Here is a 14,229-nt window from a genome sequence, read left to right on the forward strand (position 1 = left end):
ACTGCTTCCTACTCTACAGGTACATGTAAATCTGTTCTCCATTTCTGGACAGAGAATAAGGTTCTATTTGAGAGTGCTTATTAATTACCTCTCAGTGTATAATAGACAATTACAATTAAAATAACATCTGTATACCACTTTAATATGTAGTACAACATTTTTCAAATCTGTGATAGCATTGTGTGTGTACTGAATCACAATGTATTCTATAAAAAAACACTGAAGAAGCCTATGACACTATGAAGATTGTTTTTGATAATCTCTCCCTACTTAGAAATATATACTAAGGCCTACAAGGGAGAGAAAATAACAATAATGGATGACAGTTCAAATGCTTATTTTGCTAATTAGGTATTTTTGCCCATCTGGAATTCTTAATTCTAGCTTTGTTTATTTTGGGGAAAAAAATGATTATTTTGGCAATATAGAAATAAAGATATAAGAGGTTTAAAAATATAGGAGATTAGAAGCAGAATTTCCACACTGTTAGTGTCAATTATTCAAAACTAACAGACATAAAATATACTTTTGTGAAAATAAAGCCTCAAGCTCAAACAGCTTTTTTAAGAAATATATATTCAGGAAAAATATTTTATAAAGCAATTACCTTGCATTTCACAACACCCAAAGTAGTAGCGTGACATAGCCATGTTGCCAACTACTTCCCATTTATTTTCATCGGGATCAAATCGTTCAATGGTGTTCCCTATCTCAGCTCCAACCCAACCACCTGAAACCAAACAGAAAAATATTATTTTTGGAATAAAGGAATTTTATTTATGAAAAACACCTTGGAGGGACCTCCCTGGCGGTCCAGTGGTTAAGAATCCGCCTTCTAATGCAGGGGATGCTGGTTTGATCCCTGGTTGGGGAACTAAGATCCCACATACTGCAGGACAACTAAGCTTGCGTGTTCTAGAGCCCACGCGCTATAGCTAGAGAGAAGCCCGCCGGAGTAACGGAAGAGCCCACGCACCGCGATGAAAAGATCCCGCATGCCACAGTGAAGGTCCCGCGTGCCGCAACTAAGACCCGATGTAGCCAAATAAATAAATAAATATTTAAAAAGAAAAACACCTTAGAAAACATCTAATCTGACAACTTTATATTATGGATGATTATCCTATGGACCAGAGAGGTTATCTGTCCAAGATCACATGAAAAGTTAGAATTTGATTGTAAGTAGAACTTGGGTCTTTTAAATCTCTGCCTAGGTTTCACAAGAGATCTTTTTTTTTTTTTTTTTTTAAATATTTGGCTGTGTTGGGTCTTTGTTGCTGTGCGCTGGCTTTCTCTAGTTGCAGTGAGCAGGGTCTACTCTTCATTGCAGTGCACGGGCTTCTCATTGCAGTGGTTTCTCTTGTTGTGGAGCATGGCCTCTAGGTGCACAGGCTTCAGTAGTTGTGGCACGTGGACTCAGTAGTTATGGAGCACAGGCTTAGTTGCTCTGCGGCATGTGGGATCTTCCCGGACCAGGGCTTGAACCCGTGTCCCCTGCATTGGCAGGAGGGTTCTTAACCACTGCGCCACCAGGAAAGCCCTCACAAGAGATTTTTTAAAAATAAAACAAAACAAAACCAAAAACTTCAATCTATTGCATAGGAAATATGGTACTTTGCAAAACAACTTTTTGAAACAACGTCTGTGTATTCAGAATGGTTATCCTAACCATGAAATTTAACTAGTCAGCTAAAATGCTCCCCTAGACATCTCATCTATATTTTATGTCCATCTCCTTCTAAGAATTCCATACTTGACAATATCTCCCAAGTAATATAATTTTGAGAATAAGAACTTTTAAAGCTAAAAAGACACAAGTTTGTTATGGGAAGGAAGGAAAATTTCTAAAGTAAGCAGAATTTGACTAAGAATTTAAATAATATTAGATATCCTTAAATTGGAGAGTGTAATTACCCAAAGCATAGATAGCCCCATAACACACACACACTCCCAAGCCACAGCGGGGGTGATTCATTGAAGCTACAGTTGTCCACTGTTTAGTAACTGGATCATAGCATTCAGTACAGTCAAAAATCATTGAATCCTTTTCACCTGAGTTAAATAAAAGAGACACATATGAGAAGATTTAGTAATACTAATAGCCTAGAACCACAATACAATATTCAGCAGCATTCTGTGTTGTCAGAAATTCAATTATTATGTCTGATTTTATACTATTCTTTAAAATTTATTTGCCCACCAAGTGTTATTTTGAATCCATAGCACTGTCATTTATTAAAGCCCACTTAATGAAGCAAAGTGGGCTATTATCTATTTCTACCACCCAAACAATCCATGTAATTTTTGAGGATACAATTTGCATTTTAACACTTCTATATTTTCATAGTTTAGATAGCTGGCTCTGCTACAATTTGAGTTTTAATGCAATGCTTATCTAGCAACAAATAGAAAATGAAAAAAACATTTTTAAATACCACTTAAAATAGAATTTTAAAATATACTATACCTAGGAGTAAATCTAATCAAAGATTTATAAGAACTTTATAGATATAATTTATAAATTTTATTTAGATAAAGTTTTAAATTAAGGAATATCTAAATAAATGAAGAGATGTATCATGTTGATGAGTTACAAGTGTCAATGTAAAGATGATTATTCCCAAAATGATTTATAGATTTAATGAAATCCCAGTTTTTAAAAAACCCTTTCTTTCTTTTTTATTGTATTTAAATACACATAACATAAAATGTACCATGTAAACCATTTTTAAGAATGCAGTTCAGAAAAAAAAAATACAGTTCAGTGATGTTAAACACATTCATATTGTTGTACAGCCATCACAACCATCCATTCCCATAATCCTTTTCATCTTGTAAAACTGAAACTCTATACCCATTAAACAATAATTCCCCATTCTCTCCTTTGCCAGCCCCTGGCAACGACCATTATACTTTCTGTCTTTTTGGTTTTGACTATTCCAAGTATCTCATATAAGTGGAATCATACATTATTATTTTTAAAAACAGATTTGATAAACTAATTCTAACTTTCATATGGAAGTATGAAAGACCTAGAATAGCCAAGCACTCCCAAAAAGAATAATAAGGAAAGAGAAAATGCCCTATTAAATAAGCCTATCAGACTTAAAATAGAGCTTTAATAATTAAGATAGGAATAAACAGAGAGACCAGTAGGAAAGAAAGGAAATTCTAGAAACAGATCCACACATATATGATTACTTGGTATATGACATAGTTTGCATGACAGAGCAGTGGGGAAACAAAAACGCTGGGAATTGGTTATATATATGTGGAGAAAAATGAAACTGGTTCCTTACTAATACTATCTGTAAAAATTCAATTACAGGTAAATTACAGACATAAATGTAAATGGCAAAACTATAAAATTTTAGAAAACAATAAAGGTATATATCCTCATGACTTTCCAGTAGACAAAGGATTTCTTTAAAACGATATAAGAAATACTAACCATAAAGGGAAAAAAATAATAGAGTTGGCTACATTAAAATTAAAAACATTCATTTATCAAAAGATACCACAAAAAGAGTAAAAGATGAAGCAGAGGAGTAGGAAAATATATTTGCAGCACATATAATCTTATGAGGGCCTAGAATCCTGATGTATACGAAACTCTTACTGTGCAGAAAAGAGTCATCATAAGGCCTAAAACTGCCTATGGTTAGAAAGGCTTGCTCACAAGGTTGACCCTTACCTGGAGTCTGGGAACATGGCTAGTAAAAAGTTCCCTACACTCACATAAACTTTTCCCTAAATGATAACAGTGGCTTTCTGCAGTGGTGAAAATGTTCTGGAATTAGTGGTGATGGTTGCACAATTTTGTGAATATACTAAAAACCACTGAACTGTACACTTCAATGGTGAATTTTATGATATGTGAATTATATCTTAATTTTTAAATATAATACTTAGAATATTAACCCAGATATGAATGTATCTAAAAGGAAATAAACTATTGACTGTGATTATCTCTGGGTGGTATGATTATAGTATGGGTGATTTTTATTTTCTTTTTCATATGCTTCAGGTTTACCAAATTTTCTACAGCAAATCTGAATTACTTTGGTAAAAAACATTTATTTAAAAATTATATATTAAGTAATATGTTAAGATAGTAATGTTTATAGTATTAATAATGGCTAGTAAAGTCATAGCAGTTTTTTTTTGTTTGTTTTTTGCTGTACGCGGGCCTCTCCCGTTGCGGAGCACAGGCTCCGGACGCGTAGGCTCAGCGGCCATGGCTCATGCGCCCAGCCGCTCCGCGGCATGTGGGATCTTCCCGGACCGGGGCACGAACCCGTGTCCCCTGCATCGGCAGGAAGACTCTCAACCACTGCGCCACCAGGGAAGCCCAGTCATAGCAGTTTTGACGGGCTCCCATTTGTACTTCTGTGGTATCAGGAAAGGGGATACATATATATGGAAGTGTCGCAAAGGACACTGTGACCCTAGGTTAAACTGGAGAGAGTTCACGCAATGCAACTGCCGAAATGTACATAAAAAGAACTATTAGAGTTCTAGCCAAAGATTATATAGAGTTATAGTCTTTATACTGACAGATGGTTATTGCTCAAAACTCTAATTTCTTTGTTACGATTTTCAGATGCACCATGACATTTATTGATTTAATAAACAGTTTTTGAGTGATGATTATGTTCCCTCCAAAAGATAAAAATCAAATATTCCCTACATCTCTCTCATTTTAAACTGACGGTATCATAGTTGGAAAACAATAATATGATTTTTGATTTACAGCTTTCAGTATTTTAGAATGACCCATAGAAATAAAGCAAAAAAATTGGCTGTAAAGGTTAGAGATGATCTACCTAGGCTGGTTGCTATAAAGACAAATTATTCAGAAGTAAATATTTATATCAAAGGTGTTAGTATTTATTTCTCTTTAGATCCCTCTCTAATAATTATTTCTCTCCCAAATTCAAATCCCCTTTTAATTTTATTCATTAATCATTTTAGAATTTATAGTAATAGTTTCAGAAAACACAGTGATTTTAATCAAGAAATATATCCCAATGTCTAGCTGACATGGTTTTTATACATCCCACTGCCCAGATACTTGGTTAATTTAAAATGATTCATAATGCAGCTCTCAGAATTAAAAAAATTTTTATCACAAATGTTGATCTAAATTTTGGCACCACATTTTCATAAACAACTTTTCATTAAAACCAAACCTAAGTATTTGCCTTGTAATAAATTACTGTGTCCCTCTGGTATAAAATATTCAATATCTTATGTTTCCTTTTTCTTTCATTCATTTACTCAATAAATATTTATTAAGCACAACTGTATCTGCATACACCCCATAGTATCTAGCAATATATATAAGGCATATAAGAATGCAGTCAACTTAGAGCTAGAGACTAATAAGGGAAATAAGACATTTTCATTATTACCTCCAATTGCGTAGACCATCCCTCCCAGAACTGCTACTCCCAGTCCACATCGAGCCTGATGAAGTGAAGACACAGTGGTCCAGTACTGGCTAAAGGTGTCAAAACGTTCTACACAACTGAGGGCTCTACTATCACTCCAACGACCCCCCTGCAACCGAGTATATCCACCTGAATAAAGGAAGGAAAGGAGGTACACAGCAAATCCCTTACTGCTAAATATGGAAATGGTAGTAACAAGAAAAATCTAGCCCTCTATATCTAGACATGCAATATAACTACTGCATAGTAAGTAATAAGTGCTTTAGAGTCTGCCATATATACATCTATTATTCTTAAATGTGCCAGGTCCTGAAAGATTATGGCTTAAAATGCAATGAGGTCAACCACAATGTTCTACCACCTGGTCTTGGTTATAATCAAATGTTAGATGAAACATAAATCTAGGAACTGGTTATCTGTCTAGTTAGGAAGTTTCATTGTGACTTCTATTAATGTCTTTTTCAGTTAAATATAGTGAGTTGGGGCTTCCCTGGTGGTGCAGTGGTTCAGAATCCACCTGCCAATGCAGGGGACACGGGTTCGAGCCCTGTCCTGGGAAGATCCCACGTGCCACAGAGCAACTAAGCCTGTGCACCACAACTACTGAGCCTGAGCTCTAGAGCCCACAAGCCACAACTACTGAGCCTACATGCCACAACTACTGAAGCCCACGCGCCTAGAGACTGGGCTCTGCAATAGGAGAAGCCATGACAATGAGAAGCCCGCGCACTGCAACGAAGAGTAGCTCCCACTCACCGCAACTAAAGAAAGCCCACGCACGGCAACGAAGACCCAACACAGCCAAAAAGTAAATTAATTAATTAATAATAAAAAAAATAGTGAGTTGAAATCCTCCCTTGACTGCACATCCCATCATTAAAAAAGTTTAGCCAGCACTCAAAAATTACACATTTATATATTATAGTATATATAAAATTATACGATGACATACATACTAAAAATTATACTATACGTAAAGTTTTTATATATAATAAATTATATTATGTATATAAATCTGGACAATCTGTTGACATATATATCAAATATTGATAAGGTTTAATGCTATTTAAAAAAAAAAAAATGGAGGGAATTCTCTGGCGGCCAGTGGTTCCGACTCGGCACTTTCACTGCTGTGGCCTGGGTTCAATCCCTGGTTGGGGAACTAAGATCCCGCAAGCTGCGCGGGGTGGCCAATAAACTACACAACACTACACTACACTACACTACAATAAAATAAAATAAAAATGGAAAGGTTCATACGATATTCCTATGGGTTATCCTGCATATCCACACTTTGGAGACCACTAGTTCCTATCATCCCTAATGACCATCTAAGACGCTGTGAATAGTTAAAATGTGTGAGATTTATTTTCCTATTTCTCACAAGAATTCAAATATTTAATTTTTAAAGCAGTATATCTTAGGCAGTTATTTGATAATAATTGGGTATATAAGAACCCAAAGATTTAAATCACAGAATGACAGATGTCAAATAAATAGCTATTTATTCTTAGATGTGTCCACTGTACTATATAAATACAATTTCTAAATCTGTAGCCTGTATGTGCAATTAAGTATGCCTATCTGACATACCTGCACACTCTGACATGTATGATAACAACAAAAACTTAAAAGGGTTTTATCCTGAAAATAATTTCTATTACTTTTTAAAAGGTTCTCACCTACTGCATACAGGTACTTTCTTGCTTTCTTCCGAGGTCGAACCTTAGATGTCTGCAGAAAACTAGAAAATTTGTTCTCTTTGGGAGATTTGCACACCTCACAGTACTCTTTCAAAAGTGTTTGCAATGCAACACGAAGATTAAAATCGGATATTCCTAAAGCAATGTTGAAAAAGATAATGTTTTAATCAATTTTTAAATAATATTGAAAAGACATGTTTCCATGAAAATACAATACATTTAACAATCAAAAAATGAAAACTCATCATCAAACAATGGAGTATGTTTCCAACAATACCAAGTATTATTTTGGTACTAAAGAATATATACTTTTCTTTTTTTTTTTTTTTTTTTTTTTTTTTATATACTTTTCTTAAATCAAAGATTGTTTTAAAAAACATGCTTCGTTAGATCCAATTTGAAAACACATGTATGAGGATCTCTAAACAAAGATGCCAAGTAAAACAGGAGCACAATTATCTAACAAAATGAAAAAATAGAATTGCCCAAAATTCTATACTTACAACCTGCTAACAAAAGGATATAAAATTATGTCATACACTTTGAAAATGATAGTCAAAGCAAGAAACAGAAGATTCTGGTCGGATGAGGTCCATTTCCTAAAAAGACTTTGAGCATGATTGGGTAGGTTATTCTGCTCAAGGGTGCTTAGCTGAAAAGATGAATTGGGAATGAAAGCCAACCTGTGTCCCACTTGGCAAGCTATAAGAACTGGCCTCCGTGAAAGGGGACGATCTTCTAATTTGCACAAAAGCACCACATATGCCAGTAAGGAACTGTCTCTAAGCCTTGTCTGTATGTCCAAAAAACAATATTGAGGAGAAAATGTCAACTAACAAAATATTGAGAAGTCTCACTAGTAACGTAAGAATTTGGAGAAAGGGCAAATAGCAGATAAAAAGCAGAACTGAGAAGTCAAAGAACAAAACCATTAAAAGAAAAATCCTTTACAGGCCCATCGGTAAAGATAGGGAGGATCACCAGGGTTTGCCATTTAACAGAGCTCAGTGGTAGCCAAAATCCACAGTAGTGAGACACATCCTTGGCTGGGATAAGTAGGTCTTGAAAACAGATCAATACAGTAGTAGGATCTGACAAGAGAGACCTCAGAGCCCAGGCCCCCAAGCAAGGACCTCAGCCTTAGCAGATCTCTATTCTTTCACTACCTTATGCCTCAGGCTAGAAAGAAGTGGTGAGAACACAACACAGAGCCCTCAAATTTTACATGGGAGAAACAAAGTAGTTACACTAAGGTAGAAAGGGTGTCAAAGAGAATTATCAGAGCAAGCAGGTTTGAACAGAGTTGCCCAAGTTAAGAATGAGCAATATATCATGAAAAAGCAATACAGCTATGTAAATATACCCCAGGAAAAAGAAGAGAAAGAGACTGAAGAATTCAGTCTGGAAGAAAACATTAGCCACAAACAGAAACAGACTCCCCATACACAGGATAGAATTATTTAAGAATACAGATCCTATATAAAAAAAAGAACTCAAAGGCAAAATGAGACGCATCGTGAGCTCCCCTGGTGGCGCAGTGGTTAAGAATCGCTTGCCAATGTAGGGGACATGGGTTCGAGGCCTGGTTCCGGAATATCCCACGTGCCGCAGAGCAACAAAGCCCGTGCACCACAACTACTGAGCCTGCAAGCTACAACTACTGAGCCCATGTGCCACAACTACTGAAGCCCGAGTGCCTAGAGCCCATGCTCCACAACAAGAGAAACCACCGCAATGAGAAGCCCATGCACCACAACAAAGAGCAGCCCCCGCTCGCCACAACTAGAGAAAGCCCATGTGCAGCAACAAAGACCCAATGCAGCCAAAAATTAAAAAATAATAATAAAATAAAATGAGACGCATTGCTGAGGAAACAAAGTGAGAACTGAAATGACAGTAGTGCAGAGTTAATAAATTGGAAACAAGAAACTCATCAGAAAAAAATCAAATTAGCGATTTGGAGTAAAGACTTGAGAAAACTGTGAATATAGAGCAAAAGACAAAATATTTTAACATTAGAAGATGATAAATATGAAAGACAAAAAAGTTCCGGTGAAAGGATGAAGACTACCAAATGAAACATTAAAAGTGTTCAGGAATTTCATACAGGAAAAATTTCCCAAAATGAAATTAAAATTGAACCTTTAAAAGGAAAGGGCGGGGATGTCCCTGCCAGTCCAGTGGTTGGGACTCCACTGTGTGGGGGCGTGGCTTTGATCCCTGGTTGGGGAGCTAGGATCCCGCAAGCCGCAAGGCTTGGCCAAAAAAAAAAGGAAAGGGTATTTGATATAGTCTAAGGAAAAATGTCAAACTTTAACACAAATCAAGAATAATGGGGCTTCCCTGGTAGCGCAGTGGTTGAGAGTCCGCCTGCCGATGTAGGGGACACGGGTTCGTGCCCCGGTCCGGGAAGATCCCACATGCCACAGAGCGGCTGGGCCCGTGAGCCATGGCCGCTGAGCCTGCGCGTCCGGAGCCTGTGCTCCGCAACGGGAGAGGCCACATCAGTGAGAGGCCCGCGTAACGCAAAAAAAGATAATTCTTTAGGCATCCAAGCAGAAACAGCAAGTCATAAAAAAAAATAAAAAGAAAACCATGCCTTACAAACTTGGGGTGGGCTGGGGGAATCATCATAAATTAAGAATATTATGCCCACCCAAATTTCTGTTAAATTAAAAAGCAACAGGCAGAACTTCTCAGATGTGAGAAAAAAAAAATCAGGAAATAAGTTATCATGAGCCTTCCTTGAAAAAAATACTTAGTGATGAAATCCAACCGACCAAATGATGAATCAAAAAAGAAAGCTCAGGGCTTCCCTGGTGGCGCAGTGGTTGACAGTCCACCTGCCGATGCAGGGGACACGGGTTCGTGCCCTGGTCCGGGAAGATCCCACATGCCGCGGAGCGGCTGGGCCCGTGAGCCATGGCCGCTGAGCCTGCGCGTCCGGAGCCTATTGGGAGAGGGCACAACAGTGAGAGGCCCGCGTACTGCAAAAAAAAAAAAAAAAAAAAAGCTCAGGGAATTCCTTGGCGGTCCAGTGGTTAGGACTCGGTGCTTTCACTGCTGTGGCCTGGGTTCAATCCCTGGTCGAGGAACTAAGATCCCACAAGCCCTGCTGCGCTGCCAAAAAAAAAAAAAAAAAAAGGTCAGGACTAAAAAGACTATCGTTAAAAAACTGGGAGAGAGCATTAAATCCACTTAAATACAGAGCAAAAGCACAGAGCTAGGGGAATCATGATTGAAAAAATTCTATGTAAAGGCTGTGTAAACCTTGAGGGGGGTAGGGAGAAAAATAACAATGCTAATTACCTCATTTTTCTTAGCAGAGAGTCTAAACTTTAAAATTGAAACACAAAATGAAACTATGGTTTCACCTTTTAATGATTTTCATCTTTTGTTTTTAACTCTACAAAAACTTTTTAGAATGAATATTTCTTGGGATAAAGAAACATTTACCTGAAATTAGTTATTACTTTAGTTTCTTCTTTGTTGATTTTTAGTGAGATTTAAATACATTTTTGTAGTATAAATAGTATGATAGAATGATTCTTATTCTTATATAAATTTTTTTTTCTATCCATCCATGCAACCATACACCTACCTATCATCCATCCTCCTATACAGAGACATTTAGAATGATGTTTAATGAATGTTAATTATAACTGGCTATTTCTGGGTGATGGACTTGGGTGATTTGTTGTTTTTTTTATACTTTATTACCTAAACTTTTTATAAGAGTATGTACCATTTTTGAAAAGTAAAATCATTCTCTAAAATGCAAGAAAAATATATGTTATCATATACTAATAATATTAAATTGCCTGAATTATTCCTGTGGTAAATACAAAAAATATACACCAGGGGGAAAATCTACACATTTCACATAACATAATTTAACCATTTCAATTAAGTCTCTTGCTCCTTCACTGAATTTTGTGGTAGACTCTTATTATTTTTCTGTATAAATTGTCCATCTTTTCTCCAATATGATCAAAGAGATAAAGTTTCAAAAATAGTGAAACATATTAAGGTTAACTTTAAAAAAAATCCTCCATTTATTTCTCCCTTGCCTCCCTGCAGTTTTACTCCAGTAAAATATCTTTAGGTGATAACTATTGGGCAGTGCAAGTCTTAAACACTGTATTACAACACTAAAAAGCTGTAGGAAGACATGTCCCAATTCTAGGGAACTTTCCTTTGCTCCTAGCAAAGGAACTTTCCTTTAGCACTCTGTATCTGCAGCACTTGGGAAAAGCCAACTCAACCATGAAAGCCTTTGTTCCACTCCTAAATTCTCACATGATACATGCAAAAATGTGTCTGGATAATTTCTCTCTTCTTGTTTTACCATTTAAATACAGTCAGTCTTCATTTTTTGTGGATTCCTTACTTGTGACTACATCTACTCACTAAAATGGATTTGTAACCCAAATCAACATTCACAGCACTTTCCTCGTAGTTCACAGACATGCCACAGAGTGGCAAAAAATTTGAATCACCTAACATGCATGTTCCCAGGTGAGACTGAAAGAGGTGACATTCTGCCTTCTTGCTTCAGCTCTCACTATAAACAAGTGTCCTCTTCACACTCTATTTAGTGTCATGGTTTTCACATTTGTGTGGTTTTTGCTGGTTTTTTCACTGTTTAAAATCGCCCCCAAGCATACTGCTAAAGTGCTGTCTAGTGTTTGTAAGTGCAAGAAGGCTGTGATGTGCCTTACAGAGATAATGGATCAACAACATATAATATTAAATGAGGTAGTTCTGACAGACACACACATAAAACAAAGTTATGTATTGATCAGCTGACAAAAATGTTGTAACCAGAGGCTTGTAAGAACTTACCCTGTATTTCCCTAGGAACAATGGCTCAATATTTGCCAATTCAGTGTTCTTGGCAAATTTATAGAGGATAACTACCGTGAATAATGAGAACTGAATATATATGAATAATGAGAATTAACTGCATATACATTAATACAAGATATCACTCAGAAAAACCTACAAAATTCTGTTAACACTGTTAAGAATGGGAAAAAACTAAAAATCCACATTAAATATAATTCCTTCACAGAATTACAACTTTAATGCTAATATTGTATTTAATTCATAATAAAATATTTGTAATTCAGTCACATCCTAAATCTTCAGTGCATGACAAGAGTAAAACCTTCAAATCTTGAAACCAGGTCCAAAGTAGTTTTTAAAAGTAAATTTAGTTACAATTTTTCCAATATAAAGATAAAATTTATTTTATACTATGGTGAAAAGTATTTTCAAAGTTTAGAACCTAAATATATTCAAAGGCTACACAGAAGCTATATTATATCAATATACAATTCATTTTATAATGAGAGGAGTTACAATATTTATTGAGTTTTGGTTTTGTGTTTAGCATATATGTTTTCCTCAAATGCTGGGTTTTGGTGAATTTTTCAGTGGCAAGAAGAAATCTTACACTAAAATAATTAGTACTGCCAAAAATAGCACTAGTATTTTAACTCTGTCAGTAATTTTATCTCCCTTGGTACTTAATCTCAAGAAAGTATTTAAAGATTTGATTAAAATAATGGGTAGAAATACTGAAGTACTGGGACTTCCCTGAAGGTGCAGTGGTTAAGAGTCCACGGTCAATGCAGGGAGCGCAGGTTCGATCCCTGGTTGGGGAACTAAGATCCCACATGATGCGTGGCGTGGCCAAAAACTTAAAAAAAAAAAAGAAAGAAAGAAAGAAAAAAAAAAAAGAAATACTGAAATACTACTATCTACCCACAAAACACAGAAGTTGTATCTTGCATATAATAATCATTCAATAAATGTCTGCTTATTGAACTGAAAAACTAAAACACTATCACGTTTCAAACAGAGGAAATGTCACTGGATAATTAACTGACTAACTTAACATGAAACAAAAAAATTACCTTCTATATACTTTAAAAGCCTCTGAGGAGGTAATAAAGGGAATCGAATTGGGTCTAGCACTTCCACCACATGTTTTCTTCTCTTTCCGAGATCTTTCAGAATCCACTGCATTGCAGCTAAGAAGACCTGGTATTCATCCTCGATGCTAAGCTCTTCACTTCGCAAAATTTTGATCAGCTGATCTTTTGTAAGTGCCAGGAACTCTTCCCCACTATGAACCTCCAAGAAATGGACATGAATGTAGTTTTCTGTAAATTCCAAAAGATCATGGCAGGCAATCTGCTCAGAGAACTGAAAGATCCCAATGCAGTTCAGTGGATCAATTTGTCCTTTCAGAAATTCACAGCAAAGATTAACAACTTCAGTCAACTGTAGCATGTCTGCTGCAACAATCAGCTCTTGGACATTATTCACTCCTATGTTCACTATACCTAGGGAAGTAAGGAGACAAAATAACCAATAAAATAAAATAAACATTTGACTTATATTCAAAGACCATTATATTCAATACTTGATTCCACTGATAGCTTAGGCTTTGCCAGGTAGATACTAAGTAAAAAGGCAACAAAGAACTTGTAGAAAGGTGCAGAACTTAAATGATAATGGTACCCCACATTCATGTAACACTTAACAATGAACCAGGCACAGCATTAATTGCTTTATACATTCACTTAACCCTCACTACAACTCCATATAACAGGGTTTTTTCCCCTTGTTATTATTTTTTTAAATTAATTAATTATTTATTTTTGGCTGCACTGGGTCTTCGATGCTGTGCGCGGGCTTTCTAGTTGTACTGAGCAGGGGCTACTCTCTGTTGCAGTGCGCAGGCTTCTCATTGTGGTGGCTTCCCTTGCTGTGTGGAGCATGGGATCTAGGCGCGCAAGCTTTAGTAGTTGCAGCACGCGGGCTCAGTAGTTGTGGCTCGCAGGCTCTAGAGCACAGGCTCAGTAGTTGTGGTGCACTGGCTTAGTTGCTCCGCGGCATGTGGAATCTTCCCGGACCAGGGCTCGAACCTGTGTCCCCTGCATTGGCAGGCGGATTCTTAACCACTATGCCACCAGGGAAGTCCCCACTTTCATATATGTTTATAATGACTTTGGAAAGACATCAAATACTCAATTATATTTAGAAGGGAAAAAAACCACTGT

At 36.4% G+C, this 14,229-nt stretch overlaps 1 protein-coding gene across 4 annotated transcripts in view; it reads right to left on the minus strand.

Moving 5' to 3' along the window:
- IPP (intracisternal A particle-promoted polypeptide) overlaps positions 1-14,229 on the minus strand; it is a 39,050-nt gene that overhangs the window by 17,760 nt on the left and 7,061 nt on the right. Inside the window, exons 2-6 of one of the 4 annotated variants that reach the window (XM_060021400.1) lie at positions 13,078-13,509; positions 7,136-7,291; positions 5,415-5,582; positions 1,915-2,052; positions 608-730 (exon numbers count right to left, since the gene is read on the minus strand). In XM_060021400.1, the coding sequence (XP_059877383.1) occupies positions 608-730; positions 1,915-2,052; positions 5,415-5,582; positions 7,136-7,291; positions 13,078-13,509 (1,017 nt within the window). The remainder of the gene's footprint in view (positions 1-607; positions 731-1,914; positions 2,053-5,414; positions 5,583-7,135; positions 7,292-13,077; positions 13,510-14,229) is intronic. The other 3 variants (XM_060021405.1, XM_060021420.1, XM_060021413.1) reach the window with 3 other exon arrangements.

The sequence above is a fragment of the Delphinus delphis genome, chromosome 1, assembly GCF_949987515.2.
Source record: "Delphinus delphis chromosome 1, mDelDel1.2, whole genome shotgun sequence".
Classification (NCBI taxonomy): domain Eukaryota; kingdom Metazoa; phylum Chordata; class Mammalia; order Artiodactyla; family Delphinidae; genus Delphinus; species Delphinus delphis.